Here is a 16,911-nt window from a genome sequence, read left to right on the forward strand (position 1 = left end):
TTATACATATAAATTTCACTTGTTGTGCTTCTCTAGAGAACTCAGCCTAAAAAACAGGTGGCAAGGGAAATTAAGAGCAGTCAATGAACTCAGAGGGTTGCATTGAAGCGATTAGCATCTTTCTTACTAATAGTGGCAAGTAGTACTTAGTTGGGGAGTCACTTGAAAGGGATGGAATAGACAGAGAGGAGCTGTGGGAAGGTGAGGCTATAATCTTCCTCTAAATTAAAACAGAAGAAACAAAAGCCAAAATAAAAATAAACATTGTTATTGGTAGAATTCATTTTTAATTTAAAATCTTGTTCATGTAGATATTATTTTTATATTATTGTAAAATATATAGTCAATACAATATTTGCCAATTCACCATTTGTCACCTGTACTATTCAATGAAACCAGTTATGTCAATCATATTGCACAACCATTTCCAATGTCCATTGCCATATTTTCCATCCCTATAAACAAAATGGGACTCAGGTGGTGTAGTGCCTAAGGCTTTTGACTACTAACCAGAAGGCTGGCTGTTCAAATCCACCAGCCACTCTTTGGGAAGAAGTTTGGACAATCTACTTCCATAGTGCTACTACCTCAGAAACCCAAGGACGGGTAACTATGAATCTGATTCGACTACAGCAGTGAGGTTTTTTTTTTTTTTTTTTTTTTTTTGTATAAACAAAATACTTAATGCTAGTTCGATAAAGATTTTCCTCCTTATTCATTCTTTTAGGAAAAGAAAGTAGAATTTGGTGGCATAATGCCTAAGGCATTTGACTGTTAACCAGAAAGGTGGTGATTCAAACAAACCAGTTACCCCTCAGAAGGAAGATGGGGCAATCTACTTCTGTAGAGATACCACCTCGGAAACCCAAGGAGGGGTTGCTACCAGTAAAAATCGTCTTAAGTACAGAGAATTTTTTTTTTATTAAATATAATAAAATATATTTAAATTTTAAAAGTAATGAAGAAATTGTTTCTCTCATTCACCCATGGGCCATCACCATTGCCCTTAATACATCCCCAGCACTTCCCAGGGCCAGCAGTCCAACGTTCAGCAAAGAACACCCACCGTACCAAGGAGAGAATGCCATCAGAGCCAATTACTCTGTTTCAACTAAAAATAGCTTTAGCTATATATATGTTTTATGTGCCTAAGATCCTAGAATAGTTTAAAGTTAACCTCAAAAGTTTCCATGATTATTTTTGGCCACACTCTTCATTTCTTTAGCAAATAGTTAATATTCAATTTATTCTTTCCATAGATATTTATTGAGCACCTAGCATGTCCATTGTTGTTGTTATTGTTGTTATTTGCCATCGAGTCAGCCCCGACTCATAGTGACCCCTCCTTGGGTTTCCGAGGCAGTATCACTACACTGGAAACACAATGTAGAACATGTCCAGAAAGGGCTGCTGCTCTAGGTTTCAGAATTTATGCTTTACAAGTTTCTGTCACATTCATTTGTTGTCTCATTTGAGCCCCTGGGTAAACTTATCCCTCAATGTGATATTTAATGAGGACACAATAGCAAGAACAGGTACTACGATCCAGTCTTAGTTATCTAGTGCTATCAGCTACACCACAAGTGCATTACAATGTAAATTAATTTTCTCACAACTGAGGAGGATAGCAGTCTGAAATCAGTGCACTGGCTCTAGGGGAAGGCTTTCTCTTTCCATCAGCTGTAGGGGAAGGTTTTCAGCTTGTATCCCTTAGGCCCATCAAGATCTTCATGTGGTTTTGTGTCTATCTTTTCCTATTTCTGCTTGCTTCTCTGTACTAAACTGTTCTTTTTATATCTCAAAAGTAATTGGCTTAAAACACATCCAACACTGATATGGGCTTTTAAAATGACAAAGAAAACCAGTCCCAAATGGTACTATAACCATAGTTATAGGGGTTAGTATTCAGAAGATATGTTTTTGGAGAGACATAATTCAACTCATAGGAGCTCTGGTAGTGTAGTGCCTAAGGCACTTGACTGCTAACCAGAAGGCTGTCAGTTCAAACCCACCAGCCACTCCTTGGAAGGAAGGTTGGGCAATCTACTTCTGTAGTGATACTGCCTCGGAAAACCAAGGAGGGGTCACTATGAGTCAGGTCCTACTCAATGGCTCATAACAACAACAACAATTCAACTCATAACACACCCACACATAATGATCCAAATAAGTGAGAAAAAATAGCATCAGTTTAACAGCAGAAGCATCTAGTATGCTTGTATTTCTATGAAGTCTTTGGTAGATAGCATTTTTTTTTTTTTTTTTTTAGTCTGCTGTGCAGACCTAGGACTGTGTAATGCAAATTACTTTAAATTAGAACTGTTGAATTAAAATGCATTTTTAAAAGAATTAAGTTATACTACTTTATGTGGTGGTGCAGTGACCAAAGCATTAGTCTGCTAAACAAAAGGTCAACAGTTCAAACCCACCAGCTTCTTTGCAGGAGAAAGATGAGGTAGTCTGCTTCTGCAAAGATTGACAGCCTTGGAAACCCTGTAGGGAAGATGTACTTTGTCTTAGAGGAGCTCTATGAGTCAGAATTGACACGATGGCAGTGGGTTTTTTGGTTTGGGCAGTAAAATGATACAACAGTTTATAAATTATTATATAAAGCAGTAGGTATCAGACCCAGCTCATCTTTAGAATCACCTGGAGAGACTTTTAAAAAATACATTTATCTGGGTCCTCCGAAGGAAGATTGGGCAATCTACTTCCATAGAGTTACCTCCTCGGAAACCCAAGGAGGAATTGTTATGAGTCGGAACCAACTCGACAGCAATGAGTTTGGTTTGGTTTCTCAACAAGGACTGATTTGGGCTGATTCATTTTGAATTACTAGGTGTGGAGTTTGGGATTCTTATGACTGCCTAGTGTGAGAAGTAGAAGGGAAAAGGTTATGCTTTACAGAATTGAGAGAAATTGCTCCTTATCCAACTATAGTGGGTTGGCTACCGATAAAAAGCTCTTGTGAAAACAGCATGCATTCCAAAGTTGCTCATTTTTATGTCTGAACAATTGTTATTTTCAAAAAGTAGAGTTTAAGTTAGAGGTCTCCTGTCACTAGTAACGGTCCCTGAGTGGCACAAACAGGTTGTGCCCAACTACTAGCCTAAAGGTTGGCAGTTTGAACCCATCCAACAACATGGTAGAGGAAAATCCTGGTGATTTGCTTCTGTTAAGACCACAGTCAAGGAAACTCTATGGAGCAGTTCTACTCTGTAACACATGGCGGAGCTATGAGTCACAATCAACTCCATGCAATGTGTTTGTTATTTTTGGTTTTGTCATCTAATATCATGTCTAAGGAGAAAGAAATATGTCCTGCTAAATCAATGCACAATCTGTGCTGCACATGCCTTCTGAGCTGTATGACATTCAGAATGGATCCAGAAATGATTGTTCTATAATACTGTCTTATATTTCAGCCATTTCCTACATTTAATAGAACCCACACTTCTCAAAAACCTTTTAACATGTTTTTGTTTGTTTGTTTGGCCATATATCAAGCAACTATATTCAAAATGGATTCGACTAGATACTAAACAAAGTTAAAAAATAAATAAATAAGACTCTATCCAATAGAATTTCATATTTTTCATACAATTGACTTTCTTTTGCTTTCTAAAAGCACACCAGTGAAATTTAGCCAACAGAAAAATGTCTCTTCCTTTCAAATGGCTGAGGCATTCTGTGATACTTAAAAATTCTGATCCAAATTACAAAACAAATGTCATAGATCCTCAGTGAACTGTGTGGAATGGTAAAAACTCATTGGGTTTGGCTTTCATAGCTGGAGTTCATCTTTTCTCTCAAAAAATTTCTCTACCATTTCTCATCTTCTTGCTTCTTGGTTCTTAATTCTAGTTGCATAATAGTATCACTGGGGGGAGCTCTTTTGAACCAGACATATGCCTAGGTCTTCTTCCACTCCAGACCAATTAAATCAAAATCTTTGGGGGTAGTAAGGCCAGAGCATGAGAGACTCTAAAGCTTTCCGGGTGATTCTGATGACTGGTCCCGGCTGAGAACCGCTCTAGCGAAGAGGAGCTCCTCTCCTTCACTGTGCAGCCAAGTTCTGTGTTTCCATGCCTTTGCATCACATTCCTTCTCATCAGAACTCTTTCCTCATCACACCTATCATTCAAAGTACAGTTCAGAAGGCATCCTTCTATTAATTCATCTCTGACTCCCTTAAGTCCAAAGTAAATTCTTCCTCCCCTGAATTCTTTCATTTTTGTTGAAAGCAAATTTACTGATTATTTCCAGAAAGTTACTCCTTCCTCAATTCCAGTTTCCTAGTGATTTCAAAGTCCTATCTCTGGATTGCAAACCCGAAACTCAGGAACACTGGATGATCCAAATGATCCTCAGCCATCAACCAGCTATAGTTTCACAGATGATTTGATTTATGGATTGACTCCTGTAAAGACGACCACTTTGCCAATGAAATCCCAGCCATGGTGTACCTCTGTCTGGTAGTAGGCTTGGTTGGATTATCATACACAGTAAATGCCCATCATTGATCCAAGTATGTGGTTCTTCTATTTATATGATCACCAAAAACACTTGCCGGTTCTTATCAGTTTCTTGGCCTCATCCATATGGCAAAAGTCTCCTTTTACTCATTTTCTTTTTCCAGTTTTCAGATGCTCCCATTGACTTTTCTCCTCCGTGATTGGCATAGTAAACTCAGCCTGAAGGTTGGTTCCATCCTTCCAGCTGGGAGGCAGCTCTTCCTCACTGTCCACGTTGTTCAGCACTGGTTGTGCAGGACTGCCAGGGAGTGCCGAGGAGGTGCTCCGTCACCCACTCGTTCGGTCGCCTGACACTGGCTATCTTCCCCAAGAAACTCACACTTAAATGGCCTCTGGTAGCACTGTGGTTAAAGACACTGGCTGCTAAACAAAAGGTAGACAGTTCAATACCACCAGCTGCTCCGCGGAAGAAAAGTGAAGCAGTCTGCTTCAGTAAAGATTTACAACGAATTTGGGAACCTTATAGGCCAGTTCTACTTTGTCCTTTAGGGTCACTATGAGTCCCAATCTATTTGATGGCAGTGATTTTGGGTTTGTTTTGGTTTAAACATAATTTAAACACGTTGTACATGTTGTCGACCTGCTCCTTGTGCCTGCACATTGTGTCGCCCAAAGTGGCTCAGCTGACTCCTCCCGCCCTGAATCCTTATAGAGCTTTCTCTGTACCTTCAGATAATTTCTCTTACTTCTGCACATTTATTTACCCACCCACACCAATTTACCTGTAAACTTTTTAGGGTAAGAATCCCACCTTTCTGATTCACGTATTGCATTTCACATATGCTCCATTGCTAGATTCTACTAATCATTAACTCTTGACCTTGAGAAAGTAATTTAACCTGTTAACCTCTTTGAGTCAGTTTTTTCTTGAGTCAAAAATGTGTTCTAATTCACCAATATTAATTTGAAGTAGCTTAAGTTAAATATTCCTAGGACTGCACAAGCTCACTGGACAAGACAGATCAAAATAAAGGTTTCTGAATGACCTTTACAAAACCTAAAATTAAACCATGTTAGCTGTTTCCACTGATAAATTTCTACAATTTTTGTTCTGAGTTATTTGAATTAATACAGAGTGGAAGTGGCTGTAGTCATTTTTGCTGTTCTTACTGCATCAAGTATCAGTGACACAACCCACTCTTCAACTTTTAATTAGTGTAGCACTGTTTTTGTATGTGTTTGGAGGGGGTAATTCATCATTTATTAAACAAATATTCATTGAGTACCTTTTAACCAGGTATTTGTCCAGGCCTTTTAGTGAATTGCAGGAGGGAAGAAAAACAGGCATAACTGAAAAATAGTTTTCTTGTTTTAACTATTCTGTGTAATCTCTCTCTCTCTTGCTTTATTAGTAGATCACGGAGATTTTAGACCACCTATGTTATGGTAACACTCAAAGAAAACTCTCCCATGGTTAATATTTCCACTTACTTTTAAAAATAAAAGAAAAATGCCTACATTTTTCATTTGTCCAGAAAATGTTGGGGGGGATGAATGCAAAGTGCTTCCATTCAATCTTTCTAAAGACAATACACTGGAAACATTTTGGTGGGTGTGAATCACTCAGACAAGCATTCTTCACTCAAAAATAGAAACTTGCCTTATTTGTTCCAGATGTTATACAGCTGCAGGGAAGTTAAAGCCAGTGGCCCTGTTTTCAATGCAACCAAACTCTTATTGCATCTGGAATTTCTTAACTGATGAACTTATATTACTTGTCCTAAGACCTGAGCAATTTTTTTCCCCACTGTTACCTCACAAACAACTATGTTTCATGGAAACCATGTTCTACAATTTATGAGTCTACTTCTGTGTTGTACAAAGAAAACACATCCTGTTTATCACTATTTCCACCTTTTATTTATCTTTTCCACTTAAGCATCAAGGATGCCCAAGGCATTTGACTGCTAACCAGAAGGTTGGTGGCTCAAACCCACCAGCCACTCCTTGGAAGGAATATTGGGCAATCTATTTCTGTAATGATACTGCCTCAGAAACCCAAGGAGGGATTGCTATGAGTCAGAGATGACTCAATGGCACATAACAACAACAACAACAACATTTAAAGCAAAGTGAAAAATAAAGTAAAATTGTATTGTTTTTATAATATTTTTACACCATCTTAAATATGGAGTTTTATGGTGATATGCATCTTAGGAGGAATTTCAAGAAATTTTATTAAGAAAAATAATGAGTATAAAATATAATTCTTATCATTATACATTGGTAGATTTTTTTAAAAAAATACACGTTAGCTTATTTCTTGATTTTCCTGAAGATCTAAGAGTCCTTATGTTGTATATATGAAAAATGAAGGGGTCATGGATCTTTGATGTGGGTTAATGAGTTAAAAATTATGTAAAAGAGAAGCACGCTAGTTATGCATCTAGTCTATAAAATGCAAGTGTTATTTTATTTATGTTTAAGAATGAAATGGCAAAGTTCTTGAGATTGGTCTTTTTATAGAGAAGTGTTTTTCAAAATGTGGTTTATGGACAATCTGTACAGACTTACACAGGCTGATAATCAAAAAAACCTATTTCTGGGCCCAATTGAATCAGAATCTCTGTGCATTGAGTCTGAGACTTGAGAGGGACCCTAGATATCAGAAACAAAGAACAAAAAAACTAATTTTCCAGTAGTGAGTGTTAAAGTCCAGGGAAGACAAGTGAACTTCTCAAATACACGCACCCAGTAAAGCAAGGTTTAGAACCTTGTTTACTGATACTGAGAAACACATATTTTCCAATGAGTCTGGTAAAAATTTTTATCTTCAAAAGCTAATATTAAAATAAGATTTAAAGAAATATAAGTATGAAAATATCATCAGGTGTCTCATCCATTAGTTCGTTTATTTGTTACTCAGTCACTCAATCTGCTCTTTTTCCATCTTTTCCTTCAAATTCTGTCATTACTCTTTTTTTTTTTAATTATAATCAAAATCTTCCAGGAACAAAAAGAAGGAAACATTATATTTTAGTGTATTGTTCACTAAGCCCTTGAAATGTCATGACTGATTATGTTTGAACTGAGGGTTTTAGTTAAGGTTGTTTGAACCATGTTCAAGTAACAATTTGCATTCAATAAGGATTCCCCAAAGACCAGAAAATCTAAAATTCATGATGTACATTATTTGAAGTATGTATATGTTATTAGTTCAAATAAAGATCTAAAATAGTTGAAGTGTAATTTCAATCATAAACTGATTTACACATCTTAAGGAAGCTATTAGGGGGCCTGGTGGTACAGTGATTAAAGTACTCAGCTGCTAACAAAAAGGTCAATGGTTTGAACCTACCAGCTTCTCCACAGGAGAAAGATGTATCAGTCTGCTTCTGTAAAGATTTACAGCCTTGAAAACCTTAAAGGGCAGTTCCACTCTGTCTATAGGTTCACTGAGTCAGAATCACCTCAAAGGCAGTGGGTTTGATTTGGGTTAATGAAGTTATTAATAATTTTATATATTTTTCATATATATAATTTTGTCTTCTAAAAGGAAAATAGTCTGTGAATGGCTCTTACTAAGCTTTCTGTACTTTGCTTCAAATGATCGATCACATATTGCGACTCATTTATGATAAGTAAGGGCCACCACTAGAGAGATGGTGTACTGGCAAACTTCTCTACTATTACCAGATAAATAAAAAATATAGCAGTAAAGATTTTCTGGTCCAATCCTTTCATTTTATTAATAAGAACCTGAGAACCCAAGTGTTATCTGAAGAAGGTAGGATTGTGTTAGAAACTGTTAGTTGTCTACCCAATTTACTTTCTCTCTTTCCAGAAACCCCCATTTTTAGCGGGATGCATGACCACCTGAATAAAGATTGCATTACTCAACCTATATAAATCATATAGCTAAATATGAACATATAATTAAGTTTTCAAAATGGCAAACATTTGTATGTTAGCTTTTGTGAAGTCCCATAATCCTTTCAAGACCAAATTATTTTCTGCTTTGAATTTTTTGTCAAAACTGTGTATTCTCAGTAATAGAAGGCATTTTGAATTAAAAAAAAAAATGGGGTGGTAAAATGCATTTTTATACAGTTAGTGGGACACATATGTCCTGAGGAGATTTTGGTTCTGGGATTGGTGGAATGACGCCCTTTTCTTCAGATTTGTGCAGTTATACAGGCCCCAAACAGATGGCAGCATGCAGTAGAAGTGGGATAGTCACTTCCCACTAAACCTCAGAGGTGGAAAATGTAGGTAGTCACTATATGTACCATGGGTCCCAAAAGGGGTAAAATGTAGTAAGAAAATGTTCTCTGTGCCCTTTTACCCCACACTATACATTCTGTTTGCAATATGGTTGTTTTGACTAGAGATCTAATATAGTTCATGATGATGAGGGCAATCTGGACCCAGTCGACTATAGAGCTGCCCTACCAATATTAGACTGCTAATATCAAGACTTACAGGTGGGAGAGGAAGAAGCTTCTACCCTGTGTAAGCCACTGTCTGGGGGTTTCTAATATCTGTAGCTGAATCTCACTGAAGATAATAATCCATTTCCTACTATGGAATTTCATTCATTCATTCTTTTTTTTTTTTTTTTTTAGGATTTGGGTGAAGATTTACAGAGTAAATTCACTTTTCATACAGCAGTTCACATATACTTTGTCTCATGTCATTGACCAAAATTTACAATGCAGCAGCTCCCCTCCCACTTCCTCCCCATAGTTACCTCCTCCCAGTGTCCATCCCTTCATACACTTCTGTACCCTGAGCTATCTCCCTGTGCATAAGCAGCCCTTCCTTCTCCCATGATTGTTCTCTCCAGGGCATGTGTCTACTTGAGGTAAATGTTTAACTCACATGCCTGTACTTTGTTTGGCTGGAAACCACAGTTGTGGGTTCAATTCCAGACCTGAAGGGCAGCTAGGGGCCATAGTCTCAGTGGTTACACCAGGCTCTATTGGACCAGCAAACCTGGTCCCCACTTATTCATTCATTCTTTGAACACATAGTTACTGTGTTCAAAGTTATACATAGTTTTTGTGTTCATAGTTATTGAACACTCTACAAGTAACGAGGTATACATAATCAATATTAAAAAAAAATAAATATTTTGGAGGGAAATTTTTTAGAGCTTTCCTCCTTTTTTCCTTTGGTCTATTCCTGTCCTTACTCCAAGTGTATTTCACAATTTCTATTTCTTTCACTGTAAAGAATTGTTGTTGTTGTTGTTGTTGTGGATTTCAGACCTATGCTCTCAAATACATTACATATTTCTCAAGAGTTGAAATAAAAAAATGAAGCAACACAACTCCATAATGTAACAACTTTAAGCAAAGTTTCAACTTTTATCCCCAAACATACAGTAAGTCATGATTATAATTAATCACCACATGCAAATGAAATCTTAAAAATATGTAAGATATAAATATTTGTCCTTGAGAAAAATTGAAATGTCATGGGGTATGTCTTTAAAATATTTAAATAAAATGTATTTTAAGTCAGATTACCCCCCCACCCCCAAATGGTTCACTTCCCCATTCAGAAATTGACTAGGATTTTCCTAAGATCAGAGCAAACAGATGTATTACCAACTGTCTCCCTGATCTAATTCCGCTCCTAGGCATGAAGAATGTTTCTTCTTATGAATTCCATTTAAATTACCCCAAAACTCTTCCTTATTAATTCCTTATAGTTTATTAAGGTTTGGATTTGTTAAGGTAATACATTTTTTACATTTTCAAAAGAATTTAAACAAAATTAAGGGTGTCAAATATTTAATATATTTTTGAATAATGGTAGAATACAATATTTTTTTAAGAGTTTATAAATGAAGAAGAAAAATTACCTTGGGGTCCACATTAAGAATTTTTCTGTCTCTTTTGTATTTGAAAAGTAAGCCTTCTGGATTATCAGTAATCACTTGATAATTGGGACTTGGATTCCAAACAGCAACATGACTGTCCCAGTTGTAAAAGCTATAAAATGAATATTTATAAAGAATTAATAAATATAATTCATTAAATTCACAAATATATTTTTGGCAGTCCAGTCTCAAGGTAAATGGATGGTGAGTCAGTCCATATGACCATGTAGGACACATCTGAGATTAAAATTTCTGCAGAAGGGATTAGTCTGGGTTATTCCCAAAGAATTCATATGCATATTTATCTTTATTTTGCATAATTTCTTGGTATGGAAACTCTAGGACTCTAGGGCCTATTCTAGTATTATATTCCCCAGGAAGTTGTGAAAAAAAATGATGCAATTTAAGGCAATTTGTTCTAGTTGAGACACCTCAGGGCATTAAGAGTAGCTATGCACTGGAAGGAAGGGTAAGTTAAATCACCTTTTTTAATTCACAACAATTTCAAATTAGTTTCATTCTTGCAGGCTCTATTTTTCAAGAATATATTTCCTTGGGGGAGAAGAAATGGTCTGTGTTTGAATAGTTACCATAGACCATGCTTGATGTGTTCTATCACAATCATCAAATGAAAGTGCTCTCATTTCTTAAACAAGAAGAAAGGAGGCTTAGGAAGGTCAGTTAGCATGGCTAAGATCCTGCAACCAGAAAGTCCTAGGATTCAGGTTCAAACCCAGATCTGTTTCTTCAAAGCAAAAGCATGCTCTTCTACTATTTTACATTGCCTCCTCATATATTATACATCATTTGTTGTTTGTCTTCTGTGGTAACTTTCTATTTTTAAGCTTGCATCTTTGCATGAGACATATATTTAAGCACTCAGCTATTAATCAAAAGGTTGATGTTTTAAATTCACTCAGCAATGCCTTGGAAGAAGACCTGGTATCCTGTTTCCAAAAATCATAGCCATGGAAGTGCAGTTCTCCTAAGGAATACTGATCTATTCTGGAGTCACTGTGAGTTGGAAAAAACTCTGTAGGTACTGATTTTTGGTTTATTTTACACCTATTTGTGAAAACTGATGATAATATTGTCATGTGAATTTGCAGCATCCTCAATATACTTACTATTCCATATCTTATTCCTGTTAACACATTTCTAATATTATATTTGCTTTTAAAACAACAATCAAAGAAATGACTTATATATAGCTTATGATCCAGTATGCATCTAAATTTTTTTTAATACAGCATGTCTCTGACTTAGGACAGGGTTCTGTTGTAATGACTACATTGTAAGTTGATTCTCTCTTCTTAGTTATCATTATTAATATTTTTTACTATCAATAACTTTATAAATCTGATCTTTGAACATCCGTGAGAGAACACCTGGGAAGAAATAACATCAGCTAATTACACAGAGCAACATTGTATGCAGTACATATTACTAATCGTAAGAGGTAAAAAAAAAAAAAGATGGTTGGTTCATAATTGTATGTCATAATTCAGGGACTCCTGTATTTATTTAACTCAGTTTTCCTCTTTCTGCTTTGTTTTGCTCTTTATTGCTCTACTTCCTCCTTTTGAAATAGTAGATTTTATTAACTAAACTCACTCTGAATTTTATTGATGTTTTCTAAGGCATTAATATTCCCTTATGTCTTGCAGTTATCTAAAAAAGTATGTTTACCCTCGATTTTTTATTACTGAGAACAGACTGAACATAGATCATAATATTTATATTGCTAGGTCAGGGACACACTAGTAAGAACTATTCCCTTTCTTCCCTTTTCATACTTTCTCTGGCTATTCTAGGAATGTCTGCCTTTCTGAGGCATGGAGTTAGAAAAAGTGTTTTTTCAACCATCTTTGCTTGTATAGTCAGTCCACTCCAAGAATGCAGGAGAGGAGCTGAGCATTCATGGTCTATTCTTTTCTGGGTCCACTCTTTAGTTGGACTTTCAAAGTGAAGTTTATCTTCCCAGGAGATAGGCTGGAGGGGCAACATTATGAAGTACTGGTAATAAATTCAATCCAGTGGGGAAGGTATTAGGAACCACTTTGACTATGCACCCAAGCTGGGTCATTCTATTCAGTTTAATCCACAATAATGAAGATCACATGGCCTCCATCTTACTGTTTGGTTAGAATATTGCTAAACTGGAATGAGAGAGGGACATGGGTATGATTATTAACCTTACATATATGTTTAAGTAATTGTCTATGAGATACACAGATACAGATAATCCCAGTAAAATCCCTGAGTCATAGCTCCTAGAGGAGCATTATTTGTATCACACATTCCTATCTTGTTGTTCAGACCTAAAATTAAAAAATGTATTGAAAAAAATATATTTTTTATAAAATGAAGGTAATTTGTATGCCACATGTACTTTTCATGAGGCAATTCAGGTTGTTTTTTAGTACTTGTTTTCCTCCTAGGCAGGGATGGGAACAAGGGCTCATTTCACATGCCAATTCTGATTGCTATTGTTATTGTCACATGCCTTCAAGTCAGTTCCTACTCATAACAACTCCATGTACAGTAGAACGAAACACTGCCTGGTCTTGTGCTGTCCTCCCGATTATTGCTACACTTGAATCCATTGCTGCAGCCACTGTGTCAATCCTTCTCATTGAGGGTCTTCCTCCTTTTCACTGACCCTCTATTTTACCAATCATGTGTCCTTCTGCTGAGACTGGTCCCTCCTGATAACATGTCCAAGGTATATGAGCTAAAGATATGCCATTCTTGCTTCTAAGGAGCATTCTGGCTGTACTTCTTCCAAGACAGATGTTAGTTCTTCTGGCAGTCCATGGCATATTCAATATTCTTTGTCAATACCATAATTCAAAGCCATCAAATTATATCCTGTCTTCCTTATTCACTGTTCAGCTTTCACATGCATATGAGGTAATTGAAAATATCACGTCTTGGATTAGGCACACCTTTGTCTTCAAAGTGACAACTTTACATTTTAACATTTTAGAGCTGTCTTTTGCAGCAGATTTGTCCAATGCAATGAGTCATTTGATTTCTTGATTTCTGCTTCCACGGGTGTTGACTGTGGATCCCAGTAAAATGAAATCCATGACAAATTCAGTTTTTTCTCAGTTTATCATGATGTTGTTTATTAATCTAGTTGTGAAGATTTTCATTTTCTTTATGTTCACCTGTAATCATATTGAAGTCTTTGAACTTCACCAGTAAGTGCTTCAAGTCCTCTTAACTTTCAGTAAGAAAGGCTATGTTATCTACATATTTTGGGTTGTTAATGAGGCGTCCTCCAAAAATTATAGCAAGGACAGCTGCTCACATTCTTCCTCATATAGTCCAGCTTCTTGGATTCTTCGCTCAGCATACAGATTGAATAAGTATAGTGAAAGGATACATCCCTATCACACATTTTCCTCATTTTAAACCATGCAGTATCTCCTTGTTCTGTTCAAACAACTGCCTCTTGGGCTATATACAGTTTCTGTGTGAGTTTAAGTGTTCTAGAATTTCCACTCTTCCCAATATTATCTTTGATTTGTTATGATCCACATAGTCTAATACCTTTGCATAGTCAGCAAAACACAGATAAACATCATTCTAGTATTCTCTTTTTGCAGCCAAGATCTATGTGATATTAGCAATGATATTCTTCCTTCCTTGCCCTCTTTTGAATTGGCTTGCAGTTCTGGCAGTTGCTTGTTGATATACGTCTATGATCATTTTTGAATTATCTTCAGCAAAATTCTACCTGCATGTGATGTTAATAATAGTATTCAATAATTTCCACATTCTATAGGATCACCTTTCTTTGGAATGGGCACAAATATGGATCTCTTCCAGTTGGTTTACCAGGTAGCTGTTTCCAAATTTCTTACCAATTCTGATAACACAATACAACCACTGCCATGGAGTCAGATCTGACTCATAGTGACCCCTTCTTGGGTTTCCAAGGCAGTATCACTACAGAAGTAGATTGCCCAAACTTCCTTCCAATAGGTAATAATAATTATTGTTAATAAAGAGAACTAACATTCATTTAATTGTTACCATGTACCAGGTTCTGTTGTGAACCTGTTGTTGTTGTTGTTATGTGCCATGGAGTCTGACCTGACTCATAGTGACCCCTCCTTGGGTTTTCAAGGCAGTATTACTGCGGAAGTAGATTGCCCAGCCTTCCTTTTGAAGAGTGGCTGGTGCGTTTGAACCGCCAGCCTTCTGGAACCTAATGAATCTGTTTTCTCATTTAATCTTGTCACCAACTCCATAAAGTAGATATAAAATTATTCTGTTTTGTATATGCAAAGCTGACTGGGAAATGGCATCATTTGGATTCTCACATGACGAGCCTTCCTTTTGAATAGTGGCTGGTGCGTTTGAACCGCCAGCCTTCTGGAACCTAATGAATCTATTTTCTCATTTAATCTTGTCACCAACTCCATAAAGTAGATATAAAATTATTCTGTTTTGTATATGCAAAGCTGACTGGGAAATGGCATCATTTGGATTCTCACATGACGAGCCTAACTTCAGAGCCTGCTCAGTCAAACACATGTGTTTTCCCCATGATTTACCATGACATCTAGGTGGTTTAGGAAAGGAAGACATAAATTACACATACAACCTCAAGGACTATAACATAAATGTGGGTCATTAATTGCCACAGAACTACGTGTCAACTACTTCTTCATGCAATCATTTGTGATGGTTCTTTTATTATACACCGTCAAGAACGTAATAGTATCTGTTTCTAGCCTTTCTTTTCTGTTGTATTAATTGGTGGTGGCTGACTGAACATTATAGCAATGACAGCTTCTCACCCAAATGCAAATTTTCAACTTGTTCTTGGCCATATCTCAAAACTACAACTCAAGTTTTCCTTGCATTGTAGCTCTGTGACAGAGTTTTAGCCAATGGAATATGATGAGAAGTGATATATGTTACTTGTAGCTCAGGCCTATAAAAATCTATTTTCTTTTCCCTAGCCAGTCAATTGGAATGAAGATGAAAATCTTGGAATGTGTTGAGCATATTTGGAGTTTTGTGAAACATGAGAACAAAAGAGTTGAGGTCACTGAGAAGACACTGATTTAAGTGATTTACATCTAGGTGGTTTAGAAAAGGAAGACATATACTACACATACAACCTCAAGGACTATAACATAAATGTGGATCATTAATTGCCACAGAACTACGTGTCAACTACTTCTTCATGCAATCATTTGTGATGGCTCTTTTATTATACACCACCAAGAATATAATAGTATCTGTTTCTAGCCTTTCTTTTCTGTTCAGTGACAAACAGATAACCTTTTCCTAGTTTTGCACAATATTTAATATTTGATAAGTAAAACTTACATTATGACTATTATTTTTAAAATTATATACTCTCATTTGCTTATTTTAGAAACATTTTATATCTTTTCTCCCAAAATCATTGGAATTTTTATTGACAAGATATTAATCTTATTAGTTAATTCAGTGGCTAGAATAGTCCATACCATAGTAGACAATCAGCAAATATTGTTGAATTAATTCATTAAGTTGGAGGAATTGAATTCCCGTTCAGATTATTTTAGGTATTTTGAACTATTAATAATGCAATATTTATTATATTTTATGTTATTTAAGGTGATACTTTATTTTTTGTTATTGTTATTTAAAGAATGTATTGTTATTTCTTTCTTTTAAATATTTATTTGCATCTGGACATTTTAAGATAATACTCTTACTATTTCCAGTCTTTTTTTTTTTCAGTTAAATCCCTTCAGTTTTATAAGTACTCATTATTAAATCAACAATAAGAGTGATAGCGATAGTAATAACATAGTTTCATCATTTCCAGAATAAGTCTACTGATATCTTTATATTTTAAACTCACTGCTACAAGTCAATTCCAACTCATGGTGATTTCCTTTGGGTTTCCAAGGTGTTAAATCTACAGAAGAAGATTGCCCAGTTGTATATGTATAAATTTAGTGCTGATTAAAGAGCCCTGATGGCACAGTGTCAGAAGTTTGGCAGTTGAAGCCCATCAACCACTCTACCAAAGAAGATGTGGTAGTGTGCTTCCATATAGATTATTCAATCAGATGAATGAATAATAAATTATGGTACATTCACACAATGGAATACTGTGCTACATTAAAGAATAATGAAGAATACATGAATCATCTCACAACGTGGGTGAATCTGGAGGACATTATGTTGACTGAAATAAGGCAATTGCACCAGGACAAATATTGTATGAACCCATTACTATAAAAAGTCAGGAAAGGGTTTGCTTAGGGGAGGGAACTAATTTTTTAGGTTACCAAGGGTGGGAAGGAAAATTTCAGTCTAGCTGGGGGCCACATGTTGATTTGAGTAAGGGGAGGGATGGTATGGAAAGTATCTGTGACCAGCATGATGACATTGGGAAAGGAAGGACACTGAAACATGCACATGAGATATAGACAACAGAAGCAAATGCTAGTATATGCACAATACTACAGGCTACAGATAAATGCATAGACAACTGAGAAGATCAGATGGGGGTCAGTGAGCAAGAATGTA

General features: G+C 36.1%; 1 protein-coding gene across 1 annotated transcript in view; it reads right to left on the bottom strand.

Annotated features, from left to right (window-relative positions):
* The window catches only part of CFAP299 (cilia and flagella associated protein 299), a 268,345-nt gene that overhangs the window by 35,832 nt on the left and 215,602 nt on the right, over positions 1-16,911 (bottom strand). The window contains exon 4 of the mRNA XM_042781786.1: positions 10,345-10,474. Within this exon, the coding sequence (XP_042637720.1) occupies positions 10,345-10,474 (130 nt within the window). The remainder of the gene's footprint in view (positions 1-10,344; positions 10,475-16,911) is intronic.

The sequence above is a fragment of the Orycteropus afer genome, unplaced genomic scaffold (assembly GCF_000298275.1).
Source record: "Orycteropus afer afer isolate SDZICR_OR568_19922 unplaced genomic scaffold, OryAfe1.0 scaffold00172, whole genome shotgun sequence".
Classification (NCBI taxonomy): domain Eukaryota; kingdom Metazoa; phylum Chordata; class Mammalia; order Tubulidentata; family Orycteropodidae; genus Orycteropus; species Orycteropus afer.